The 25737-nt window shown below is 39.7% G+C and overlaps 1 protein-coding gene across 9 annotated transcripts in view; it reads right to left on the bottom strand.

Moving 5' to 3' along the window:
* WDR17 (WD repeat domain 17) overlaps positions 1-25737 on the bottom strand; it is a 63112-nt gene that overhangs the window by 20393 nt on the left and 16982 nt on the right. For all 9 annotated transcript variants that reach the window (XR_014223228.1, XR_014223229.1, XM_082237179.1 and 6 more), the window contains exons 5-22: positions 22118-22369; positions 20996-21118; positions 18160-18347; positions 17321-17489; positions 15986-16077; positions 14368-14450; positions 13174-13260; positions 12192-12356; positions 10389-10591; positions 10135-10284; positions 7956-8086; positions 6913-7038; positions 5941-6096; positions 4245-4309; positions 3478-3610; positions 2641-2732; positions 2033-2132; positions 484-623 (exon numbers count right to left, since the gene is read on the bottom strand). Coding sequence is in view for 7 of the 9 variants with exons in the window: in XM_082237179.1 (XP_082093305.1) it covers positions 484-623; positions 2033-2132; positions 2641-2732; positions 3478-3610; positions 4245-4309; positions 5941-6096; positions 6913-7038; positions 7956-8086; positions 10135-10284; positions 10389-10591; positions 12192-12356; positions 13174-13260; positions 14368-14450; positions 15986-16077; positions 17321-17489; positions 18160-18347; positions 20996-21118; positions 22118-22369 (2455 nt within the window). In the remaining 2 variants the exon portion in view is untranslated. The remainder of the gene's footprint in view (positions 1-483; positions 624-2032; positions 2133-2640; positions 2733-3477; positions 3611-4244; positions 4310-5940; positions 6097-6912; positions 7039-7955; positions 8087-10134; positions 10285-10388; positions 10592-12191; positions 12357-13173; positions 13261-14367; positions 14451-15985; positions 16078-17320; positions 17490-18159; positions 18348-20995; positions 21119-22117; positions 22370-25737) is intronic.

Here is a 25737-nt window from a genome sequence, read left to right as displayed (position 1 = left end):
TGTAGTTTTAATGTTTGTGGATTGAAAAAATAGGCTCAAAAGGTACTCAGAATAACTGATTCTAACTGAGGTGGAATCACAAAGGTGGTAAAGACAATGTGGACACACACAAGCATGCTCCTGGTGCACTTTAGTCACTCAAGCAGAGCACAAATCCTAGAACTGTCTCAAAAATCTACCCTGCCTACTGATATGGTAGTGATTACTCCTGCAATATGGAAGCACTTGGTACTAGCCAAATGAAAATTTATTGACTTGTTCTTGCTAATTTAAAACAACATTTTTCTGCTCTAAGAACATTGGTGTTTGCTCATAATATGCTACTGTAGTTGAGTTTTACTTTTTAATAGCTTCTTCTGGATAAAAAAACCAAAGGTTCCTCAAAGTTGTTGTTGCTGTTTTCAAAATATGAGACTCTGGTGTTCTATAAAAGTGTCCAAGGTTTGTTAGAGTGAAACATTCTTTGGAGTAAGAAGTTCTTACCATGTTGTTATAGTCATACATTTTCTTGCTAGTAACTCTAGCGCATATTGTGTTGCTTGCGCTGCACATTCTCCTAAGACAGTACCCACACTGACTGCCAATTCCAGTTCATTTCCACGAATCAGGTTTGCCATGGCAAGCTTGCTCAATAAGAAAATCATATCATTAAGCATCACAAACACTTAGGATTCATTGAGACCAGCATTGTAAAATATTTACTTTCCAATGCTACATTAAAGAGTGACAAAAACATGCATTAATGAACAAGACTCATAGTTTGACCTGCTTTACTTTATATCACTGCAAGCAATATTTTGTCTATAAGCAAACCAGCTAAAAGTGAATTACTATTTTAAATAGAAGAGACACGTCAACCCAAGGTATTGCCAGCTTCTAGAAAATTTAGAGTAAACAGGAATTTCTGTAACTCATCCAACCTTCCCAATATGAAAAGCATCTAAAGATCTCACAATGGCCGCCCACCGTCTTGCCAGTGAGCGGTGGTTGTGGCCCAACACAGCACCTCCTTTCACACGGACATGCCATTTTAGAATGTTTCCCCATCCCTGCAGAGGGTTTATTCACAGTGGAAGGTAATGGCCACCAGAATAGTTATTTGTCCACCAATGAAGGGTTTCCCTTTAAGAGATTGTTAAGGAGAATGGGAATAGGATCTTTAGCCTGTTTGTGCTGCCTTTCCACTCTCACAGGTGTCATTTCTCAAGGGGAAGAGCGCAATTGGAAAAGACCTTTTGAAAATCAACACTTTGGAAAGAGGCAAAGCTTATGAATTTGGGCCTAGCAAACTGGAAATCTGGCTTTGATGCAGGCTTGGCGCTTAGATATGGACTAAGGGGCGAGGTGACAGGGGAGAAATTACTATCCACCAGGAGCTGATGTTTCTTAACTATCAACACTATCTACATTTTAGGGACAATTGTAGGAACTCCCTTGGGAATTACTGTTTCCTGAAATGGTCAGCAAGTATCCATGGCATCTTGGGGCCAGCTTTAATATCAAGATAGCTGGTACATAAAAACATATCTCGAAAAGGGACTTTCTCCACCACAGTAGTAGTGTTGTTAGGCTTTGAGGCCTGTTATTCCCACAACTTTATCAGCTGCTGCTTGCAGGAATTTTCATCACCTGCTTTGTAGCATTGCATGTTGTAAGGAATGAACATGGTAAAAAGCTAACTAGAAAATAATGGTAACACGGCAGGGCTGGATAAGACAGGCACAAAGCAGATTCTCAGCAGCATAAAAATCTCCTAAAGTGATGTGGCAACAGAATCCGGCTAATAGGAATGGCTTTTTAAAATTCTTTCAATTATTTGTTCCCTTTGTTATTGCTGACCATGCATCTTTCCTATGTGTCTTTATTCCACACTGCCCATTGGATCAACATGATGTAAAAAAACAAGTTTATTTATACATAACAGGATTGTTTTTTTAAAAAAATTAATAGAATGTATGCAAATGTACAAAACAAAGAGTAATTATTCTGCACCTTTCTATTTTGGTATAGATCAAACAGAAAATACTTTTACCTCAATGTTCTCAACAGCTAAATGGCAGCAAGCAGCTAGCACCGCACAGCCATCCTGAAAATACCACTCAGACAATTCTTTACTGACTTTGTGCAGGAGTCTAGAAAAAACAAAAATAGAAATAATTTGGATTAAATAATTAAAACTAGATAAATCTACCAGATGTTGTTAGTGCATCCTTCTGCTTTACTATCTGAAAGTTTGGTCAGCACCACCACAGCATGAGGCAGCCCAATCATAAATTAGTTTTGGTTATTGGCAGTGCTTTTTTCTGGGGGGTGCAGGTGAATGCATAGCCCTAAACATTTTGTCAATCGAAGTTTGGCCTCAATATGAGTAGGAAAATGAGAGTACCCCTAAACATTTTTTAAGAAAAAAAAGCACTGGTTATTGGAATATAGTGCCCTGGTTCATATACCATGTAAGTCATAATTCAATCGTAAATGTGTCCCCCATCTCAAAAGGGACAACAAAGATATGGCAAATCAATAGCTTACAAAATTCAGTAAAAAATTTTGTCAAATCTCAATTAAAAATGCCACATTAATTTTGTGACAGACAAAAAAACAATAAGATAACATATGAAAAATAACCACTCAGTGACTCACTCAGTGTAATCTTCCAAGCTGTTTCCTTCCAAATCTGCTGTTCCATTTGATTCTAAACACTGGGATGTTTGCATATTTCCTTCACATGCTGACTAAAATCGGTTAAAAAAAAAAGTCAATCAAAAGCAACATAAACCATTGTCTTCTTGGTAATATTATTTGTAAAAAGGGGTTAACAGTGAAATGGGAACAGTCATATCACAGTAGGAGAAAAGACCCCAGCTACCATCTGGAACAACCATATTGGTACATCTCAAACTGATGGTATAATATTTATTACAAGTCAAGGAGCTATCCTGTTACAGTGAAATGTGGGAGAGTAAAATTCCAAGTACTTTGACGAGGATGTATAAGCTTCTATTATCCACAACAGAATGATATTCTTAGCAAAAGCTGCCAAGCTTTGTTTTGTAGCTAATATAGGTCTGTTTGTTTGATTTTTATTCCAATACACTGAAACCTTTCCCTAGCTCTATTAGTGCCACCATTGCACAAAATACCTGGCACTCATACCAATCCACAGGAATAGGATTCTGACAATAGTGTAGGCTAAACAGGTCTATCATTACTAGGCTTTTCAAACTCAGGATTGCAGGCATCATAAACACCAACTTTAATGTCACCAGCATATGAGTAAATTCTTATTTTTTGCAGAAGCAGGAAAATCTAGAGCTTTACTATCCCTTCCTTTTATTTAATAATTTCATGGTTCTAACATAATTCTTCTACTCAGTTTGCTTTTCTTGTTGATTTAGATAACAACACAACAGGTATCAGTGTATAGCAAAAGTTGTATTACATCCTAAAAGAGTTATTTACTATCATGTACAGTGGTACCTGTGCAACAAGCAGAGCTTCTTTAAGCTGGCCTCTTGAAGTAAAAAATGTGACAAGTTTCTTCACATCACCAGTTGCTATACAGTATGGAATAACATCATCATTTTCTTCCTGAATTAACTGGTCAGCTCTCCTAATCAAAATTGAAAGCACTGCCGTTATTAAGTTCATTTAAGTTACGTTTAGTATCAGATCCATTCAAAGAACATCAATGAGGCATCAAGATTTATATATATCTTTCTGAGATACACAAAACTCTTCCCAAAAGCACTGTTTCCAAAAACTTACACTCTCAAGCATTTACACGGTTAGTTTCAAATAACTAATTGAAAAATGCACCACCAGATACAACTTTTACATGACTGTTGCAGATTACTTCCTAACCAGGGTTTGCAAATAAAAACAGATGTCTATGGCAAGCAGGACATGAGTTTGAAGAGATAGGTTTGTTTCTACCACTATGAATCATTTCTGTAAATATGGCCACTTATTTGATTGCTCAGCCCTAACACCGGGCTTATAACAAAGTTGAAAAGTACTGGTAATCAACTTAATTGTGGTTAAAGATGCCAGAAGAACCGGGGGGGGGGGGGGTATTTCTGGAGGGAGGCAAGGGAGGCAGCATGTGATGCTATAGTCACTCCTGAATCCAACACAGAATTAGGTTTCCTTAAGCCTACAAGAATCAGTATGCCAAACTCTGTGTTGGATTCAGGCCTATGCCTCATAATGCGAAAGGGTGACTTAAATTGGAATTCGCATCTTACCTTTGCATTAATTTCTTCCAGTATTTCATAGATACCCCTGGTGCAACCGAGAGAGCTTTGTCCCACTAAAACACAGAATATGCCATTATTTTCATCTTAACACAAGAAACATGCATTATTCAACGGTTTTTGAAAAACCATTTCCAATTCTCCTCCCTTTATACGGACATCATTAACAAATTAGCCCTTTCTATTTCTATATAAAAAATTAGTACTATCTGAAAAAACGAGGTCGCTTAAGAAACCAGTACGTCATTTGTTACCCTTCAGAATAGAATCACTGAAGAATTGCATGTTTACTTCACAGAGTCATGTTTTAAAATACAGTCATTTTGATGTTACTTTTCCCAGAGATCATAAAGGGTGAAAGTACTGTAACTTTTTCAGACACAGCTTTCTCAAAATAAATTTTCTGGTTAACAGTAACGCAGGAGAGAGAAGGGAGGACATTTGCAGGAGATAATCATCAAATAGGAAAGGATTCTTAATCCTTCCTAGCTGCCCACCAATTCTCACTTGCAGCCCCTTCCCAAGGCCTTTACTCCCACAGGGTGGGGGTTGGGTATCCTGCATTTGTCTTGTAATGTGTTATTTTGATATGGAAAACATCAACAGCATACTAAATATGAATATGTTAGACCTTATTTAATGTAAGCTATTATAGTACTTTACAATATGCTTAATTGTGGGAATGGGGGGGTGCGCTCTCTTACACACAAACACACACTTGCCAGTTTATTAAAAGTTTCAGCAAGGTTGACAAATAAAAATAAAATCCAGCACCATTAGTCCTATGGCAATAGCATTGTTATAGTTATTATGAGGTACAAATAATAACAATACTAGCTACAACAAGTGCTTCTTAAATACACGAATGTGCTATTTTATATACACAGTAGTAACTACAGCAACGTTAAATCAGGACAAAAACCAACCTTTCAGAAGGCATTTGAACTTTGTCATGCATATCTAGCGCACAGGGCACTTTCATTTGTCCACATCTGTCTTTAAATATATAAACCAATGAGTTGGCAGTAATATATATCAGGCATAGGCAAACTCGGCCCTCCAGATGTTTTGAGACTACAATTCCCATCATCCCTGTCCACTGGTCCTGTTACCTAGGGATGATGGGAGTTGTAGTCTCAAAACATCTGGAGGGCCGAGTTTGCCTATGCCTGATATATATTCCTGCCAACTCATTGGTTTATATATATATGCTCCGGAGTGATACTCACATCTGGTCTGAAACTCAGGGAAGTGGGAGAAAATGCCACCTCCCCTCCCCTCTCAAGTGTACACTGAACTCTTTTAACATATCATAATGTAGTGTTGGACGCGGGTGGCGCTGTGGGTTAAACCACAGAGCCTAGGGCTTGCTGATCAGAAGGTCAGCGGTTTGAATCCCCATGACGGGGTGAGCTCCTATTGCTCGGTCCCAGCTCCGCCAACCTAGCAGTTCGAAAGCACGTCAAAGTGCAAGTAGATAAATAGGTACCGCTCAGGCGGGAAGGTAAACGGCATTTCCGTGCACTGTTCTGGTTCGCCAGAAGCAGCTTAGTCATGCTGGCCACATGACTCGGAAGCTGTACGCCGGCTCCCTCAGCCAATAAAGCGAGATGAGCACCGCAACCCTAGAGTTGGCCATGACTGGACCTAATGGTCAAGGGTCCCTTTACCTTAATGTAGTGTTTACCTGTCCAAGTTCCACCATAAGTTCACAGTATCTCTGAATTTGCCCAAGTCTTAGATGTATCTCTGCTGCTTCTTTTAGCCTTTCTTCCTTGCTAGGTGCACCAATTCCTCCTCCAAACTTAGACATCTTCACAGTAGTAAGTTCTTGGGCTTTGGACTGAAAGATGAAAATGGAAAAAAAAAAAATCCCATCAAGTTTTCTCCTATAACATGAGTTAAGCCTTGACAAATTGCCCAAATGTAGGGCCTCAATCTCCAGAGATGTTAAAGCAGAGCAGAAATGCTGCTGCACTTTATCTCCCCAACACAGATATTTCAGCTCTGGTGACCTGTAAGGCAGAAAGGGTAGGAGGATGTGCCTGGTCAAAGTGGGCAACCTCTTTCCCCAAACAAGGTCAGTGACTTCTGTGTGCAATAAAGTATCCGCTGTTGTAAAATATTTTATTGCACTTAATCTTGTATTGCTTAAACCCATAACAATTTCTCAATGTCAGAATAAATTCCTTTACGAAATTCCTATTGGTAAAAAAACAAAAACCTTTACATACATATTCTTTACAACCAAATGAGAAGAACAGACAAGGAAACTGACTTGTTATATTCTGAAATCTGGTTGTAAATTTGATGGAACTGAGGGTTCACATGCCGTTTTTTACTACTCATTCGTATGAGAAGGAATATAGACTAAACAAACGAAACGAGCAGGCAAGTCTGCAACTCTTTGGTCTAAAGCAATCGTCTGGAAACACAAGTGTTAGGAGAAAATTGAGTGCCTCACACGACAATGTAGGCAACCCTTGCTCCCAAGGGGGTTATTCTTAAGTGCATATTCCACAGACGGTAAGAAATGCATGTATTTTCTTTTTCCACAATATCATTTTGCCTTGTGAAGCAAAATGAAATCAGCAAAAGCTTATTTCTTTTGTAATAAAGGAAGCTAAAGCTATTGCGTCAACCTGCATATTTAACTTACCATTCTAAATCTAACCAGATGTTTCATGTGCATTATTCCTTTGCAATAATTCTGTGGAAGCAAGCTATCATCTTGGCCTTTTATTACAGCAACAAGATCCCATAAGTTTTTACTGCCTCCTGGGGGCTGGAACAATAAAAAATGGAACACAATGTTGTTTAAGCCATATCAGAATTAAACCTGCAATGAAAGTGATTATGTTTGTCAGTCAGTGCAAAAGTAAAAACAGGTCAATTCAAAATTAAACAAGCCAATACTGAATCCAGGTAAAAGCGAGGTGTTACCACACAGATGTTCTTTCATTGTTAGATCTCTTAAATGTACTAAATTGGTATAATACACACCACATACTAACTTGTAGAACAGCATAATTGTATAAACTTAAGACCACTAGTCATTTCATGACAATGGATCCACAGAATTACTTCCGTTATAATAGGTGAGGAAAAGCATATGACTGCTGAACTCAGGGGCTCTCAGTTTTCTTCAAAAGTATTTATCCTTCACTCTTATATTAAAGAAAATTGTGGAAGCAGCTACAGTACCCTCAGTGAGCTTGTTTCGTGCAACCAATCTCACTTCAGTGTGGGATTCTGTCTCTACTTGGCCAAGCCCTACCTGGCCATGAACACACAGTTGCCTTGGTAGTTTCCAAATTGTACAATGGGAACACTGGATAATTTTAAGGTGAGTAGAAGATTGTGAAGTACTTTCCATCTTAGAAATACTATACATAAGCAATAAACGTTGATGGTGATAAGATTTATTAATCTTACATACCCTGTTCAACCAAACCCTGCTAAGAACACTGATTATGTTACAACTCCCATAGGTAGTCATAATTTATGTTATATTGTGCACCTAAATAGATGTGAGATCCATGTTTCAAATGACAAATCATTTTGTAATATATAATACAGTAAATATACCATTTTGTGAAAGGTTTATTATACTTACAGTGCAGCCTTGCATCTAACCCAATGAGACTAAAGTTCTATAGCTACATCTTACATGCACACAATTTTTTACTACTTAATACTTACTGATAAACATTCGGAAAACCACCTCAGTTTTCTCCCTCGGGGATTACCAGCCAATTTGTCTACTTCTTGTTTAATATCCCTAGACACTTTGCCACATAGCAAAGGAGAAGCACCTACTTCAACAGCACGATCTATTAAAAACAAATATTTACACACCTTGTTAGAAACAGAAAAGACAATGAGGAGGATATATGGCTATACTCCGAAGTCCACTCAGGGGTGGACGTTTGCACGTCAAAATTCTTCTAGTTGTTGGCCTCTGGCACCCTGCAAATAGCAGCTAGGGATTCCACAGTAAACCCAGCAAGTGTGATTACTACCACATATGGTGTTCTGCTGGTGTGGGAAATGGTCCTGAATGCTCCATTATCTCCTATTTACCTTCCAATGTGACGAGAAACTAACTGGCATATCCATTGGGCAAATGCTTCCACAAGCCAGGTGGAAAGGAAGAAAATAACAAGCTGAATGCTCATTAGCATTCGTCCCTGAATGTGGGATGCCTGTCAGTAAACGATGCTCAATTAGATGCACACCTCAATGCACAGTCATGTGAAACTACACGCAACTAGAGCTATATATGGGTAAAGTTTAATGTGCACGAACGTAAGCAAGCAAATCGGTAATTTTGAGCCTGTAGCTGTCAGTCTCTTGGATGGTCCGTGTAGTTGAACTTGCAGATCCATGAGGGGCCACTAGGGGCGCATCGGAAGATGGCTGACAATAACATCTCTCCGACCCACAGGAGGTAATTAGGAGGCTGTGATGGGAGTAAATAGCCTCCCTACCCCCCCCAAGGTTGGGGGGGGGGCTTCCCTTGCCTGCCTGGGGGCACTAGGCAGAATGCCCTCCTGTGGATCTCGGTGCTCCTGGACACTGTCTCTGATCCGCGCCGCTAGCTGCAAGAACTTCAAAAGGAACAATTAGGAAGAAGCGAATGCACATATTTCAAGGAAGGAGGGGGAGTAAAGACTGCTAACTGAAGAGTTCTCTGATAAACAAGACGAGTCGGAGGAACAAGAATCAATCATGAGAAGATATGCCAAGACTCGGTATGGCAAAGGGACTGGATGGGGGAGGGGAAAAAAACTTTCCTTTCTTTCCTCTATGTGATTAAACAAGAATCCCCCCCCCTCCCAAGTCAGAAATGCCGTTTTAATGACTTAAGCTGTGGATTTACGACTGTGTGGAGATAAATTTTCTAACCAAAGCATGTTTTAAGAAGAGCGTGGAAAGTTTAAGAGCTTTGGAATGACGCAATTAAAAATACCGCCGCCATGTTGGCAAGCTCTGTCGAGGACTTGAGTCTGGGAGGAGGAAAAGAGCTGTTTTTATATTGTGGGTGAGATTCTTCAGTGGGACTTAAGAACGACAGATCCTGAGATTAATGATGGAAAGAGAGATGTTATTTATGAAAGTGATGATATATGGAAACCATCTCGATATGAGGATTGGACGAACGGAAAAATTCACACAGGATATAATTGGTGTTTATCTGCTTAAGGAGATTATCAGAAGAGATCATAAAGAAAAAAAGAAAAAATATACGAACAAGATGAGATGTGGAAACAGCAAGATAAGACTGGATAGAATTATGAACTTTATTTGGACTGATTTGGATTTTAACGCAGTAGCAAGAAGATGATCGGAATCCCCCTTCAGAACTTGAAATATGGGTCCCCTCAACAAAAATTTAAAATTCGGCTTTGTAATTTGGAATTTATGTGATTTGATTTGATTGGTCGGTTAATAATTTTTTTTTTAAAAAAAGAGAACTTGCAGATCCAACTTCTCAAATTGTTTTATGCTTTTGTACATCAAGAAAAGGCATAGAAATCGTCCTGCATCCAGAATTGTGACCAATACAGAAACACTGTACTTGCACATGGGAAGTACATGAAACAAACTGGTAGCGTAAAGCACATAAATTGCCATTACTGCTATTTCAGCTGGGGTTGAGTAGGTACATAAGTCTCGTGTATGTACAAAAATTAACTTGAAAAGCAAGAATATCCAAGACTCTCCACAAACCTTTCATGAACATGCAAGAGGATGAGTGGAAAATGTGGAAATAAAGGGATAGATTTGTATATTCCTAGTCAGCATCCATCTATCTATCTATCTATCTATCTATCTATCTATCTATCTATAGCTCACATATACGTGTATATTTACTCACCAGTGTTTCCGATAATCTCATCCCACGATCTGTCTGCCAATATATTTATCTGGAGAGGATTTATTAGAGGTGTTAAAGACCAAAGCCTCACAGTAGAATCTCGTGAACAAGAGGCCATAGTGAAGGGACGACTAGGATGGCATGTTAATCCTAAAATACATTGTAACAAATTTGTTTTAAAATACTGAACGACAATTTTTTAGCATACAAAAACTACTGAAAATATATTAATGTCAAACATTAAAATATATTACCATAGACATCTGCACCGTGATCATACACTGTGTCCAGACAGGTTCCCTCTCTTGTATCCCACACTTTGATTGTATAATCCCAGCTGCCTGATATCAGTAAGTAAGGTATTTCTGTATTCCACAGCAATCCCCGTACTGGTGCTGTATGCCCACTAAGAACATTTATACAAGCATCTTGTGTATAATCCCATATTCGAACAGTGCTGTTAAGAAAGAAGTGAAATAGTTTCATTGCAGCGCTTGACCATCTCTAGACAAAACTCTTTTTTAAAAAAAATCCAGATAACACCAGAAGAACATCTACAAGAATTGCTAACACCACAACAGTCATTCACTTACTAATGACATATATAAAATTTAAGAGACCTTTGTGAAAGAGAGTTGTCCTAATGCAGTGATTCTCCACAGTGAATAATTCCTGATTTACTGGGAAGGAAATTTATTTACTCCATGCTCATCAGTGGAACAAGCATTGCAGCAGACTGTCATGTTTTACTCTTACTGCCATCCACACACAAATGTAACATTGTCACAACTGCATATGAAGCTTTCCATAACACAGTATTTCCTTTTTCAGCTTCCCCATCATCTTCAGGTCTTCACCTTTTTCTCTTTTTTTACCTTTTTTTTTTTTTGACCAGGGTACCAGCATTTGTACACTGCAAGCTTATGCACATCAACTCAAAAATAAGTCCCTCTTATATTAACAGGAGTTAAACACTATAAAGTGTGTATGGAATTGGAGCCAAAGACTTCTGCAGCCTGCCTTGGGATGGTGATTATTTTCAGAGCACTAAGCAATTTTAAAGGAAACCAAACCAGTGAGGAGAGGGGTACTGTTTACTTTAGAAAACACAAATAATTGCACTGCTGGAGAGGCCTAATTTGGCTGATGAACAAAGATACAGAACTGTTATAGCAAAGGATGCATAACACAACCAATCAGAAGCCACCACTATAATATTGTTCATGCAGAACTGCACTATGGGCAACATGTGATGCATTTAAAAAGTGATATATATTTTAACCAGCAAGTGCAGTTTGCCACTTTGATTTCTCTACTTTTCTTCTAGTTGCTCACAGATAATCTAGACTGCTGCCTAATTACTGCAGTGACCTCAGTGATGCTCAGCTTTCCCCCAGCCGGTATTTTCATACCGTTAAGAGGTACACCCCAACTTTTTTGCAGCCATAACAGAGTCCAGAAGGAGAACTTCGATATCCACTGAATCTCCATGCTGAGGCTGCCCCTAGCATTCAAACTCGAGATTCCATGGGTTTCCATGATGGCCATGGGGATGTCTCAAGTTGTCCGACACAAATGGCAGGCCACAGCCTCAACTAGGTTTCTGCTCCAGATGGAGGGAGTGGGGTCTGGAGATGAGTGGTGATGGCTGTCACCCTCTTGTAAGGGTCATATAATTTCCTTGTGAAGTTTGGATTTACAGCTCCAGTCCTACTCTGCAGGGTGGTGGGCAGATTAAGAAGATCTGTGTTCGGAAGCTAATGGAATCCAATGGATTACTGAATGCCCTGGGGGAGTTTCCAGCAGGTAGTGCAGGCGACCCTTGTCATTGTCATGCTGCGGCACAGAGAGGTCTCAGGGTCTTGACACGGTTGCTCTCGAGTGCCCTCTCTCAGCATTGTGGAGTGCATTCTGTACTTTGGTATACCGGTAAGCTAAGGTCAATGAAACAGGCTGGATGGCAGCTAGAGTGCAAGTGGGAAAAGTTGTGTTATGGACAAAAACCATTTTTTTGCATTGCTAATCCCACCACCGCAATTTCAGCCAAATATGCTCACCCATCATCTGAACCGCTGCAGAGGATCCCTTCTCTCAGAGGAGACCATCTTACATGAAACACTTTGGCAGTATGCCCACTGAATACTTTCAGTGGCTGATCAGAGCTAGTTGCTAGGTAATAGACACGGACATTTTTATCTTCACATCCAGTGGCTATCATATCTCTGCAAAAGGGAGTAGAGTCATCAGCTACAGAAGGCACAAGAATTTCACTGTTCACACATAAAGGTAACAAGACGTTTTGAAAACTTGCCCTGCATTATTACATTTTCATTTTAAACATCTAACGGTAGCAGTCATCCTGTTTTCAAATTAGTTGCATCTCTTTAAACAACAACAACAAAACCAGAGAAATCAAGTGCCGCCCCCTTACTGCAGCTAGGACTGGGAGTGGATATAAAGACAACACAATTTGGGAAGGGAAGGTTGAAGTGATGGACCCGATTCCTAGCGAGAAGACACAGACCAGAGAAGGAAATATGTGGACTAGTCAAGGGAACAGCTACAGCCTGTAGAGATGTCATAGCTGGTCAGAATAGCATCACAATAGACCATCAATACCCAAGGAAAATGTGCAACAATTTTACTGACTTTTTAAAAAGTCTTTTTTTGGAACTAGGGTGCATGGGACAGGACACAAAACAGCTGGACAGGGAAACTGTGAGAGGAGATTGTTGCTATTGGTTTTTTGTAGATGCCCCATAAAAAGTGAGCGACAGCATGACTACTTTACAGCACATGCACAGTACAATAACTGGCAGAAACTGGAATTTGACACTGCCAAGTCTTCCAAGGATATAAATTCTCAGCTCTAGGCTGACCTGATCAGACCATATTGCCTTTTACTTGATCCTACTGAGCTACATCACAGTAAAACCATTACATTATTCTAGCTACATTAATTTTGGAACAAGCTTATTCTAACATTTATAATTCTCTGAGTCTTTAAGACTATGAAGTTAATTATATGAAAGTACTCACTTGTTGTTCTGACTCCAGTCACAGCCAAAAACTGAAGCTGGATGTTTGTACTTGTGGAGAATTTTGCCATCAATGGTCCGAATAATGCTGAATGAATTGAATATGGAAATCAGAGATTTATAATTTTGTATTTACATGGTTTTATTTGTTTGTCATGGCACTTTGGGGGAAAATGGAAGCACAGAAAAGGAGTCACAGCAGCAACTACACAGAACAAATGGGGCTAGCCCAAAAGCTGACCCAAAGGCTGAGTTAAAATTTTATAAATTTAATAATCCTCCACAGTGATCCAACATGTAAGAGCTGTTCGACAGTGGAATTTGCTGCCAAGGAGTGTGGTGGAGTCTCCTTCTTTGGAGGTCTTTAAGCAGAGGCTTGACAACCATATGTCAGGAGTGCTCTGATGGTGTTTCCTGCTTGGCAGGGGGTTGGACTCGATGGCCCTTGTGGTCTCTTCCAACTCTATGATTCTATGATTCTATGTTTTAGGTCTGTATGGCTGTTCATCAGGGAACTATGAATTTATAAAAAGTTCCACATTATAACCACATTTTTAAAAAATCACGTATTTGTCCTTTGTTGGGACATGCAACTTTATGACAATGCCTGCTCTCCATTTACATTTTGCCAGAAAATCAAATCAATTAATACCATCACAATGTATATCAGTGGTGATATATCAGTGGAGAACTTACAGCCTACAGGCCTAATTAGGCTGTAAGGTCTCTGAATTTTGGCCTGCAAGGCCATGTTGGGCAAGCAAAGCCCTCCTGTCAGTTACCTTACATCATATGACATCATCCGCAGAGATATGATATCTCCCATCTAGGGACTAAGTGACAAGATCAGAGTTAAGTCTCTGCTGCTGCCACAATGGTGTGATTCCACAGCACTAAGACTGGAGAGAAGCCTCTGTCTGCTGCCTTCTGAACCACATTCAAAGGCTGATCTTATAGCTGCAATCAAAGCAAACTTAGCACGGGCAAACTACAGTGCTAAGATTGGAAATAATCAGCATTTTTGTTTAAAAATAGTGACAAGTGACTGAAATCACACTACAGGATTTCTGGAGCATGCACCTCCATATCAGTAGATAGGATCAAGTTCACATTTGCCAGGTAGTAGTCAAATCAAATAATGCTTTGCTATTTGTCACATAAATTTTCATAGAGTTGTCTTCAAAATCGCACTCACCAGAATCCATCTCCACTGCAGGTTGCTATCCTTTTGGAATCTTTATAACTCCATGCAATGCAGAAGATCCCACTCTTTCCATGCTTCAAAAAATGCAAAATGCCTATCAATAAGAAATAATTCACCCCTTTTTTTCTTATTTATATACTTTTCTTATGGCTCCCCACCCCCGCTTTTCCAAGTAGGAGTAATCAATATTTTCTACCAGCCTTTAAGCAAACATAACCCCCGCTCACATGAGGCATTTTGTAATGACAGGGTGTGACCTCTTTGGGGTAATATTTTTGCATTCTTCATGATAAGAAAGAGGATGAAACAGAAAGCTAATGGATTCTAGTAATTTCTGTCTTAAGAACTGAGGTGAAGACTGGAGAGTTATAGCCAAATGAAGATGAATAGATGCAACCTTAATCAGTTCCCCAACAGCATGTTAAGAGTATCTTTTGAACTTCAAAGATTTTAAACAACAGTTTGCAAACTCTAAAATGCCACCTTTTAAAATAGTAACTCAAGAGTAAACATTTAGATGCACAATCATAATACTAGTGCTTTTCTGAATTCCAGGCAATAAGGAAACTAGATGCAACTTGAATTGTGTGGATGCAATTAACACATGTTTTCATTATGCAAACAATAGCCAGGAAGGAGTTTTAAAGGTCTTGGGAGATGGGAAGTTGAACTACTTCTCTTTCTGCCAATTGAAGGTTCTCTTGAAACACAAAAAACAGCTTGTGAGAGATTATTTTTGCTGGCACCAGGGCAGGAACACAGTTATAAGCGCTTCAACCCCTAAGATCCAAGGCTGCTCAAGCCATTTCATGACTGCTAGTTACATAAAAAACTGTATTCATACAATTAGTGTCACATCTAGTCTGGCTCCAAGACTATTTCTATATGCCCTTAGGCATAGATCTCACTCCTTATTGAAATGTTTAAGTAAGACTCCAAAAGACCACCACCGCTTGAATCTGCAACACTTCAATTTTTAACTGAGGATACACAGAAAACACAATATTCTTATCTAAAAAGTAGCATTTTTAGGATGACTGAAATGTCCCCAGGGGAAGGTGTGCATGATGGGAAACCGGCAAACCTTCCCCACTGTGACTTTTACTACTGTCTGTTCATTCCCTAAGATTGTTTGGCTCTATTTATTTTTTTTAAAATGGTAAGTGGACACTTTTATTCTAAAGTGTTCCCCACCAAATTGCTGGAGGAGGGGTATTTTTCACCATTGACTAAATAAGTCACAAAAGTTTCACTTTTGGCCTAGAATTTTGTTATAGTTTTGCAGCTAAAGTTTAATAGCTCTTAGGATCAGGCTACGGGTACACATACTAACTGAACATTTCCTTAAGCAAGCATTAGTGGGAGCTATAAGGTAAAGGTAAAGGTAAAGGACCCCTGGACGGTTAAGTCCAATCAAAGGCGACCATAGGGTTGCGGAGCTCATCTTGCTTTCAGGCCGAGGGAGCTGGCATTTGTCCACAGACAGCTTTCCGGGTCATGTGGCCAGCATGACTAAACCACTTCTGCAGCAAAAGAACACTGTGAGGAGTGCCAGAGCACATAGAAACATCGTTTATCTTTTAAGAACTTAAAACCAAACTCACATTACCTCATTAAAGCGGGTTATCATTTTGCCCCTTGGGACGTCCCAGATGAAGCCACCATTTCTGGAAGTTCCACCAGCTATGCAGTTCAAGTCTCCTTTAGTAAAGAGTCCATTGGATAGATATAACTATATTCTTATTTATCCTACCTTACCTATTACCTATTAAGGGCTCAGAACAAGCGATATAATGAAAGAACTTCCCTGAACTTCCCTTCTCTCTGACTCTTCTAAACACCTGTTTTCATATTCTCCCATAAAAACGTCCTCAAAGTTCTGCTTATTTTCACTGTTCTGTTTACCTAATACTCACTTTCAGCTCTACCTCTGATGTTACCAAAGAATCACAAACCATTTTGCTCATTCACTATTATTTTCTCAAACAGTCAGGTTTTTTCCCCTTCCAGTTTTCTTTTTCCTCACATGCATCTAAAGATTCCTTAGCTTCTTTACCCTTCATGGAACATGCCTAGTATGTTTCTTCATTTAGAATGAGATGGCATGCTGCCTCCTATTTGCCATGACTTAACCAGTTCACAGTGTTTACAATTGGCATGACTTGCTCTTTTGATCCTTTCCTTTACAAGCTGCCCCGACTAAGCCCATTTCTGACCAATTTTCTCTTTCTGCACAAAATAGTGCTGCAATTTGATTTTTTTTCTCTTCACTCATATATAGCACCATGTACACTTTGCACCTAAAAGAAAAATCTAAGTTCTACAAAGTAACCAAAATTTTGCACTAGCCTGAACTGAATTCTCCAACCGAAATGAAATGTACAAATTAAGAACATCTACATAATTTTGCTTATTTAAAAATCACACTGTCATCTAAATGATTTGCTATTGTGCATTTTCAATATGACTCTATCAGACACAGAAAAGAAATGTAGTGGGAGATTAAAGCCTTCTTTCTTAATAAGAAAATCTTATTCAGTACCCCTCTGAGCTTCTTAGATTTCACCAGGCACTGCTGACACACCTCTAAAAGCAGTTTTGAAATTACAAAGTTGATAAATCTGCTTTTTAAAAACTCCCCCAAACCATAAAAACAAAGCTGAGGTTTGTGCCAGGTACTATATTCCTGCCCCCAACCCAGTTGCAAGACTCACACTACTTCAGAGGTCATTTGAGGGGGGCTCCTCATAGGAAGCTGTAGTGGGAAAGCCCCATTCTGTATATGCAAGAGCCCTTGCAGTTATTTCACTCTGAGCTGTGCTTTTTTCTTTTTTTGCATGAGGTTACCAAATATACATAACTCTGGATACCCACCAATCTTAGCTAAGAAGCATTCTCTTTTCTATATGAAACTTTAGTTATTTCTAAGTTAAAACATTCTCACCTGGAGCCCAGGAAAGGGAGTATATGACTCCCTCATTACCAGGAGAAGTGTAGACAGCAGTTAAAGTATTTATATCCCACACTTTTATTGTTCCGTCAAAGGATGCGGTAGCCAGAAGGTCAGGGTTGTCAGGCTTGAATTTACAATCGAAGATGGTTTCGACATGACCCTAGAGCAACAAAAGAAAGCCCCGTTACAAGAGAAGAGGCTTGACACCAGAAGAGGCTTGCCAGGTTGGGTGCAGAAGCTACACTAGCTTTCTGGCAGGCTGGTCACTGCTGCTTACCGGGAGGGAAAAGGGTGAAGCAGTGGGAAGGTTGGTGCAGTGCAAACACACCATCAGAGCTAATCTAGCACTCCTGCCAGAGCGTTTAAATCACGCTGACCTTCCTGCTGCCTCCTCCCCCCATTAGCCTGCCACTTCTGGATGACACTTCTACTGTAGTTTTCCAAGTCCCTTCAAAGAAGAAGGAAGCAAAGGGCCTAATTATTAGCACACAAACTAGTTATTTCTATTTGGGCTACTTCACATGTTCAAAAAGTATTCTCCGCAAGGTATTCCTCTGTCACCAGGGTAAGTGCAGATAGAGGAATGAACACATGGACATAGCAATATCCCCTTGGGAATGCTTCAGATACTCATGATTTTTGCTGGTAGAAAAGCTTGAGTTGGAAATTGCAGCTGGGAGAAACATCTGTATCCACAGACAGCCCCAATGACATACAATATTCTCCATGTGAAAGCATCCCCAGGAACAGTTAGGGCACATCTCTTGAAGAAGATTTTAAACACCTTAAGCGACCCCGAGTTCAAAGACTGGAAAGAAGAGCAAACATACCAGATCTCTAAGAAAATCCCATTTCTTGGCTCCCATGTCATAAAGTCCCACTCCACCATCCATAAAGCAGCAGACAGCATGCCCGGGAGGGAGAGAAAATGCTTGGTTTTGTGTTAGAGTTGGAGGTGGAACAGCCTCACTTGTAGATGACATGTGGTGGTTTTTGGTAGGAGACTGTGAAGAAAATGCTGAATTAAAAAGATAAAACGTATTAGCATAAGTTTTATGTTCTGCTACATTTAAAACAAAGTATTGTCCACTTGCTACTGGGAACTACATTTCTTGGGGAATTGCGGCAATTAAGCCCTATCTGATTTATTTCTTACATCTGAGAACTTCTTATGTATGAGAATTTCCTAATTTACTCTCCAGTACTTTGAAGCCATAAACTTTCTTTTCCTTAAATGTTTAAGTTTCTCAGTCCAGCTGTCTCCTTCAGAAACAAGTGTTATCTTACTGAAGCATATGGCACAGAGAGATTTAGTACAATAAATTTATAAAATCAGCTGATGAGAAGTTCTTTTTTACTACTAGTATTAATTTCAGTCACAGAAAGCGGAACTGATAATTCACATAGCATCATAATACTAATTATATTTTAATAGAAAGACTTGCAGTGCCTCAAGGACCACCTCTCCCCATGAACCAACCTGGACCCTTCAATCATCATCTGAGGACCAGAGGGTGGCAACATGAGTATGGACCTTTTCTGTGGTGGCTCCCCACTTGTGGAATGTTCTCCCTGGGAAGGCTCGCCCGCCACCTTTGCTACATGTCTTTAAGCACCATGCGAAAACAATCCTCTTCTCCCAGGCCTCTAGCTAATTAAACGATCTATGACCTTTTAAACCATTGGGGGATCTTGTTTTTGTTTGTTACTATGTTTTGTATTTTTTTTTGTTTGTTTATAAAAATCACTGTGATCCTCAGATGAAGGGTGGTATAGAAATTTAATTAATAATAATAATTACAGTAATTATAGCATTTTCTCTAAGTAGTCAGAACATTTTTCATAAAAGGTAAAGGACCCCCTGGACAGTTATGTTCAGTCAAATTTGACTATGGGATGTGGCACTCATCCTGCTTCAGGCCGAGGGAGCTGGCGTTTGTTTGCAGACAGCTTTCCAGGTTATGTGGCCAGCATGACTAAACTGCTTCTGGTGCAACGGACACCATGTTGAGTGCAAGAGTGCATGGAAGTGCTGTTTACCTTCTCGCCACAGTGGTACCTACTTATCTACTTGTGTTGTTATGCTTTTGAACTGCTGGTTGTCAGGTGCTGGGATACAGCAATGGGAGCTCACCCCATTGTGTGGATTTGAACTGCTAACCTTCCGATCGGCAAGCACTTCAGTCATAGTTTCTGCTCATAGCCCACTACTCTACACCAGCTATCCAGTTAGTTTCAACAATAAGCATTTGTATTATCTTAAAATCAGAATATATGCCTATATGTACCACCAGACCATTATAAGAAAAACAGAAAATTTAGTACTAATCAAACACATTAGCAGGTAAGAAGTACACATTTAATACATTGACTCAGATACTATGACTTTGTTATGCAATCAGCTTTTGTTTCCAATGTTGACAATACAAAGGAGATGTGAAATGATGCAAGATTGGGCCAGTGGGAATAATTAGGAGAGGAAGGCACATTAGCAGGTTTGAAGATGTCAGCAACAGAGAGAAGTAGAATTCAATACAAATACACATATTCCCTTGGAATATACCACTTTGGAGCACATGAAAGTGACTCCTCTTGAAATGAAAACAGCAGCTTCTGAGGGATGATTTTGTCAGGAGATAAAAAGTTTAACTCCCCATGGTTCCAAAGCTGCTCAGGTTTCCCTTCAGCTGCGATTTATGTAACAAAAAATGTGCTGCAAAAATGTACAGTAAAAATGTTGTGTACAAAAAACGTACAGTAAAAAAATACTGTAGTTGTATTCATATAATATCACCTTTAGTTTCACTCTCAGCTGACCCAATACTCTTCTTGCAAATTCAAAAAAGAGACGTATCAATGCCACTCCCAAACCTTTTTAGCCTGGTAGAAACACATTGGGATGCTGTTTTTGCACAGGTAAAGGAGACCCAGGTAGGAAAGGAACTCCTGGTATGATTCTCTCAAATGGCACCCCTCCCTTAAACAGCCAGAAGACTCATCACATTACTGCCTTTGGCGAAGGGTGTTACAGGACTTAAGACAAAGAAAAGATGGTAAACAGAATGGATTGCAGGTTGGTGAGGGGGCGAAAGGGAGAAAAACAGGAGGACAAAATGGAGCACTCAGGGATCAGTGAGCTTTCTACACATTGTAAGGCATATTAACTAGCATGCTTTCAAATATTTTTACTGACATGCATTTTGAATTATAAAATGAGACTCTCTAAAGTATTCCAATAATCTTTAAAGAGGAATTCCTATTGTGCGTGTGTGTTTTAAATGGTGTTTTGGAAGACTATGCATCCTATAGCAGCCCAGTTCACACATAACAATAAACTATGGTTTACCAAGATTAGGCAGTCTGTACTTGCTCCATGACAGTGAATTATTTGGAAGAAACAACCCATAACCCTGTATTCAGAAGTAACCAAAAGTCAACACTTCACGGCCTGTTGTTCCTGCTGGTACCAGAGAAGAAGCAAAGCAGGCGCAACAGGGCAGCACAAAGTAGCAGGCTGCTCAATCCTGACAAGCCATTCACTGTGGCTTATAGTTATGCTATATTGTGTTGAACAGCAAAGAGTTTACAAGTGCAAACAGAAAAGGGAAAGTTAGGGAAAGGAAAAGGCACATTTTTTCTTACTTTTTTTTAAAAAAAGATACTTACATTTTTTCTTTGGGGGAGAACTAAGAACATGTAAACCATGGAAACCTGTTTTCTTCAGTTTAAAATTATCTATTGGTGTTGTACGTGACACATTCCAGACACGCAACACACCAACTTGAGAATCTGTATTAAGAGAAAAATCCAATTTCTTTTCTGATTATCAATTCAAAAAGTTCTATCCATCTAGTCCAATGACTCAAAAATTTAACAACTGCAATATATTTTGTACATATTTATGCATACATATTTCTTGGTAGACAAGATAAACATAACACAAGTCATGAACAGAATATGACAAACAGAGCCCATGGCCTGTTTCATGAGTGTTGTTTGTCTTCACCAGGGCTTTTCAGCCAGAACTCACTGGAACTCAGTTCCAGCACCTTTCAGGTGGACGCTATTGCCATTATAAGAGAACAAGAGAGGCATTCATGGCGAGTTCTAGCACCTCTTTTCCTCGAAAAATAGCATTGGTCTCCACCTATTTTCACACAGTGTGTGAGCCTGGTTTCCCAATTAGGGTTACAGTATGCACACCAGCAAACAGAGCATGCTTTCATGCTAAGAAAGTGTGTTAGGCCTCAGTCTGTTCCCTCTTCTTATTTATCATGTGAGTTATCTAGTTTTCAAGAGGTATATATACACACAATGGATATAAGTGTACATATGTACATGCACATATACACACCCTTCACCTTTTTCTTTTTAGAATTAACTTTCCTAAACCAGATACAAAACTGTTCCATGAACAAGGATGAGAATAGGAGAGGAAAGTGGTCCTGGCATTGTTATGAATAGTTTTTACCAAAGCCAGCTTTTCTCCCCTCACCACCCAATTTAACCCAAACTAGATCAAACCCCCACAGAACCTTCTTTTCCCCTTTCCATAATTTGCTTCCAAGACAGAGATAGTTACATATGTTTTCAGGGCAGAGATGCTGCTGGCTGCCATTTCTATCACTCTTCAAATGTTCTGTCCTCACCTTTAGCTAACTCACAATTTAAATCACATTCTACTGAAGTAAACTGGAAATAACCAACTGGCATTCATGGCTCTGGATTGTGCCTGTGCATTACATATCTTACGATTTCATAAAACAATGTGTGAAAATATTTATTTACCTCCAGTGATAAACATTCCAGGAGCACTAGGAACCCATGCTAAGCACTGCACAGATGCTGCTGCACTAGGAAAACTAAAGACTGTAATGCAGGACAGAGACTCTGAATCAACTAGACGAATTCCATTGTGCAGATTTGCAACAAGAAGATAATCTGTCGAGAGAGGGTCCCACTCCAGGGCAGTAACGGGATCTTCCTCATCTGTACCTTCAAGTGATTCTGGCCTTAGAACATGTTTCTGACTCTTAGAACCTTGAAAGGTAAAAGTCGTATCAATTTTTAGAGCAGGTTAAGAGTTAGCTTTCCAGATACTGAACAAAAGTCCCAGAAAGTAGAAAACTTTCAGTAAATGCAGATCCAAGCTACTGGATGCAGCAACTACCCGTGATGATTGCTCCCAACAGAGTCAATGAGCTCTAGAGTGAATCTGTGACACTAGAGGTTCTTTACATTCTTCTCAGCAGATATGAGTTTTCGGGTTACTCAACGAAAGGCAAAGCCGGTGTAATTCTCAGGAACCTTCTATTGTTCTTGTTAAGTGAAGATGATTTTCTACCAATAAAGCTGATTTGGGGGGTTGGGATAAAAGAAAAGCTGAATCCATGATGCAAACAATTGTTCCATGGAACAAACCTTGGTCACTAAATTGGCTCCTGGCTTAAGCCCGAATGTCGGTCTTAGTGGCAGAGATTTTTCTTAGCCTGAACCTCTGGATTCTGAATTAAGAGACAGGATAGATAAAGGAGGGGAAAGACAGACACATTTTTGCCAAGGTGACCAGGTCAAAAGTTTGGATATTTCCTATGGCTCTGGCCCAGAATGCATCTGATAAGACCCGAGGATCACATCAGGTGCCGCAAGAAAAAGGAAAGCTTCATCATGGGCACTCAAGTGGTATGACTCCTGACCTACCATTTACCAGTTTATAAATAAAATTCTGTTCTAAACAAATGAGATGGAGAAGAGTAGAACCAATCAGCAAGTAGTAAAGGGGGTTGGAATGTTGGGGAGTTGAAAAGCTATTCATGTTATTCCATGTTTCTTCACTATTCTCCATCTTAGCAAGCAGTTTCACCCCAATGCCATTTTCTGTAGTGACTTACCTCTTCTGGTAAGCAAAACTTTGTTTTTAGATTTCATTTTTGCTGCTTGAACTGATTTTACACGGGGGTTGGGTTTTTTCTATCCTAAATTTTCCACATACCTTTTGTAACAATTCTGCTTAATCTTTGGGGAGACTGCACTTCTCCCTGATTAGAACTCTTCATTGTGGCGTTTACCTTTTCTGGTTTTGGCCTTTGGGCAGCTTTGAATAGAATTGTTTCTTATAGGCTTAGGGTACAACCATAACCCCAGCTGGATAGCAAGGGAGCTGCAGAGTTGCTGCCAGAATCCACAGCCCTGTTGCACATATTGGTTGAGAAAGCAGTGGGTTGTTTTTTTTATTATTGTTATGCCAATTCCAGGGAAGACTCAAGCCTCCCACTGCAACTTGAGGCTTGCTGGGCTAGCTTAGACTCCAGTGGATATATGCTTAGCAGAGTTCCACTTCTGAAACGCCCTATTTGGAGGGATTATACTAACTACTGCTGGCAGAGATCCTTAGAATGGGGCATGCTCTACTAGATGCAGTGGGACTTATTGGCAAGCACACATGCACGGGATCAGGAAACCAGAATGACTTCTGCAGAATTATTTATTTTTACATTTGAATGAATACCAATCGTTAAGTTAAACTTTCACATATCTGCACTCTTTTTTGTTGTGTGCCTCCACTGTGTTACTAGTAGCTAGAGAGAGCTAATTAGTTTAAAATAAAGTGAATGCACTGGGTAAAACGCTAAATGCTAACAATTAAAAGCCATTGTTGCATCGTGCTAGTTACTCAATAATGACTCAGCCTTAAATTACAGCACGGAAGGTGTTCAGTGCTTTTCTGGAGGGCAAAACAGCACTTTGTAAGAAAGAAGACCATTCACTGTAATTTCCTACTAATGTCTTGTTAAAGACTGAGGGTTCAAATTCAACTGCAGTATCAAGAGATGCAATTCTGCAGCAGCTTCTTGTGAACGGCATGCACTTGCCTGAACTTCTCAAAGCTTTCATTATAGAGACAGGCATCCTTGCAAAACAAAGCAAGTGTACAAACTTTAATGCACAGATAGCATCCCCCAGCCTCTAAATGCCCCATTCATTTCAATGGAAGCAACAGACACTTTCATGTCTATCCTGTCATGTTCATGAAGCAAGAAAGTGAACAAGGCAGCCTGCTTAAAGTATTTCATGTACATCTTGAGATTCATCCAGAGCTCTGGATTGGGAGTAACTGAAGGATCTTAGGAAGAGAACCCCAAATGTGGTATGATACCCATACAGTCATACCTCAGGTTGAAGTAGCTCCGCAACAACCCAGAAGTAATGGAGTGCGTTACTTCCAGGTTTCGCCACTCGCGCAGATGCTCAAAACGACGTCACGCGCATGCGCAAAAGCAGCGAATCGTGACCCGTGCACATGCAGACGCGGGTTGCGTTTGCTTCAGGATGCAAACGGGGCTCCAGAACGGATCCTGTTCACATCCAGAAGTACCACTGTATTACGAGCAATGCCTGGATGAATTCTAACAAATCAGAAACTAAGGGTCATCTCTTTAACATGTTTTTAATCTTTTAGTTATAGTAAGCATCCGTTTTTCCTCAGAGCTAGTGTGTGTGTATAAGTTGAGCCCATGCATATCTTTGGCATAAAAAATACACCAGCAGTCTTTGATTCCATCATAAAGAAGAAAAAGGAAACTGCATGCTTCTGCTTCCCTGTAGGATGCAGATTACACAGAGGCATTCTAACATACAAATGTTCCAAATTTATACTGAACAGAACTGATTGGTTCATCCAATTTTAGCAAAGGCTCAACAATTCTAGTACACGGAGGTGAGAAAGTAAGATATGACTGTGCGCCTGTATTTTTAAACCTGCAACTGAAAAGAAAATTGTTGCATCCAGAACCTTCTCCGCAGAAATTAACTCATTAATGAATTCATTTTACCATGTGTCTTTTTCTAAATTGGTCTAAGGTGGGGCAAATGGCTAAAAATAAGAAATCTGAACAAAATGGCTCGTGATAGCTCTCTTCACTGTGACGCGTCCAAGTGCAGATTGAATTTCTACTCTGACAAGCTTGGTTCTAAACTGCCAACACTGAACAGAATGAAAAACAAATCAAAAGGATCCCTCCTTCTGAAAATGAGAACTGACACAGAACTGCAGCAGTTGCTATAGCAATATGAAAATGAATATGGTCTTGCAGAGACTGGCTTCATTCATCTAAGCAAACCTGTAGAAGCCACATGCCTACACTTGTAGCTATATAAAGATATATCCAAAGCACTGACAATCAGTCTTTTTGTTCTGACTGCCGCTCTCCAGAAACATCTCTGTTTTGAGAAGTTATAATATGCCATGCTTACTGACTGCCAGTTTATAACCTCATGATGTGCCGTATCTACCTTTTCTTCCACATGGGAAGCTAATGTATCAAGCAACTGGTATAAAGTGGATGTCAGAATCAGGGGTACCAACTTGAATAAAATATTAGGGGGCCCAGGTAAGTCCTGCCCTGCAT

Source organism: Podarcis vaucheri, assembly GCF_965113315.1.
Source record: "Podarcis vaucheri genome assembly, chromosome: 9".
In the NCBI taxonomy this organism is placed as follows: domain Eukaryota; kingdom Metazoa; phylum Chordata; class Lepidosauria; order Squamata; family Lacertidae; genus Podarcis; species Podarcis vaucheri.
This window is presented reverse-complemented; position numbering and strand designations above follow the sequence as displayed.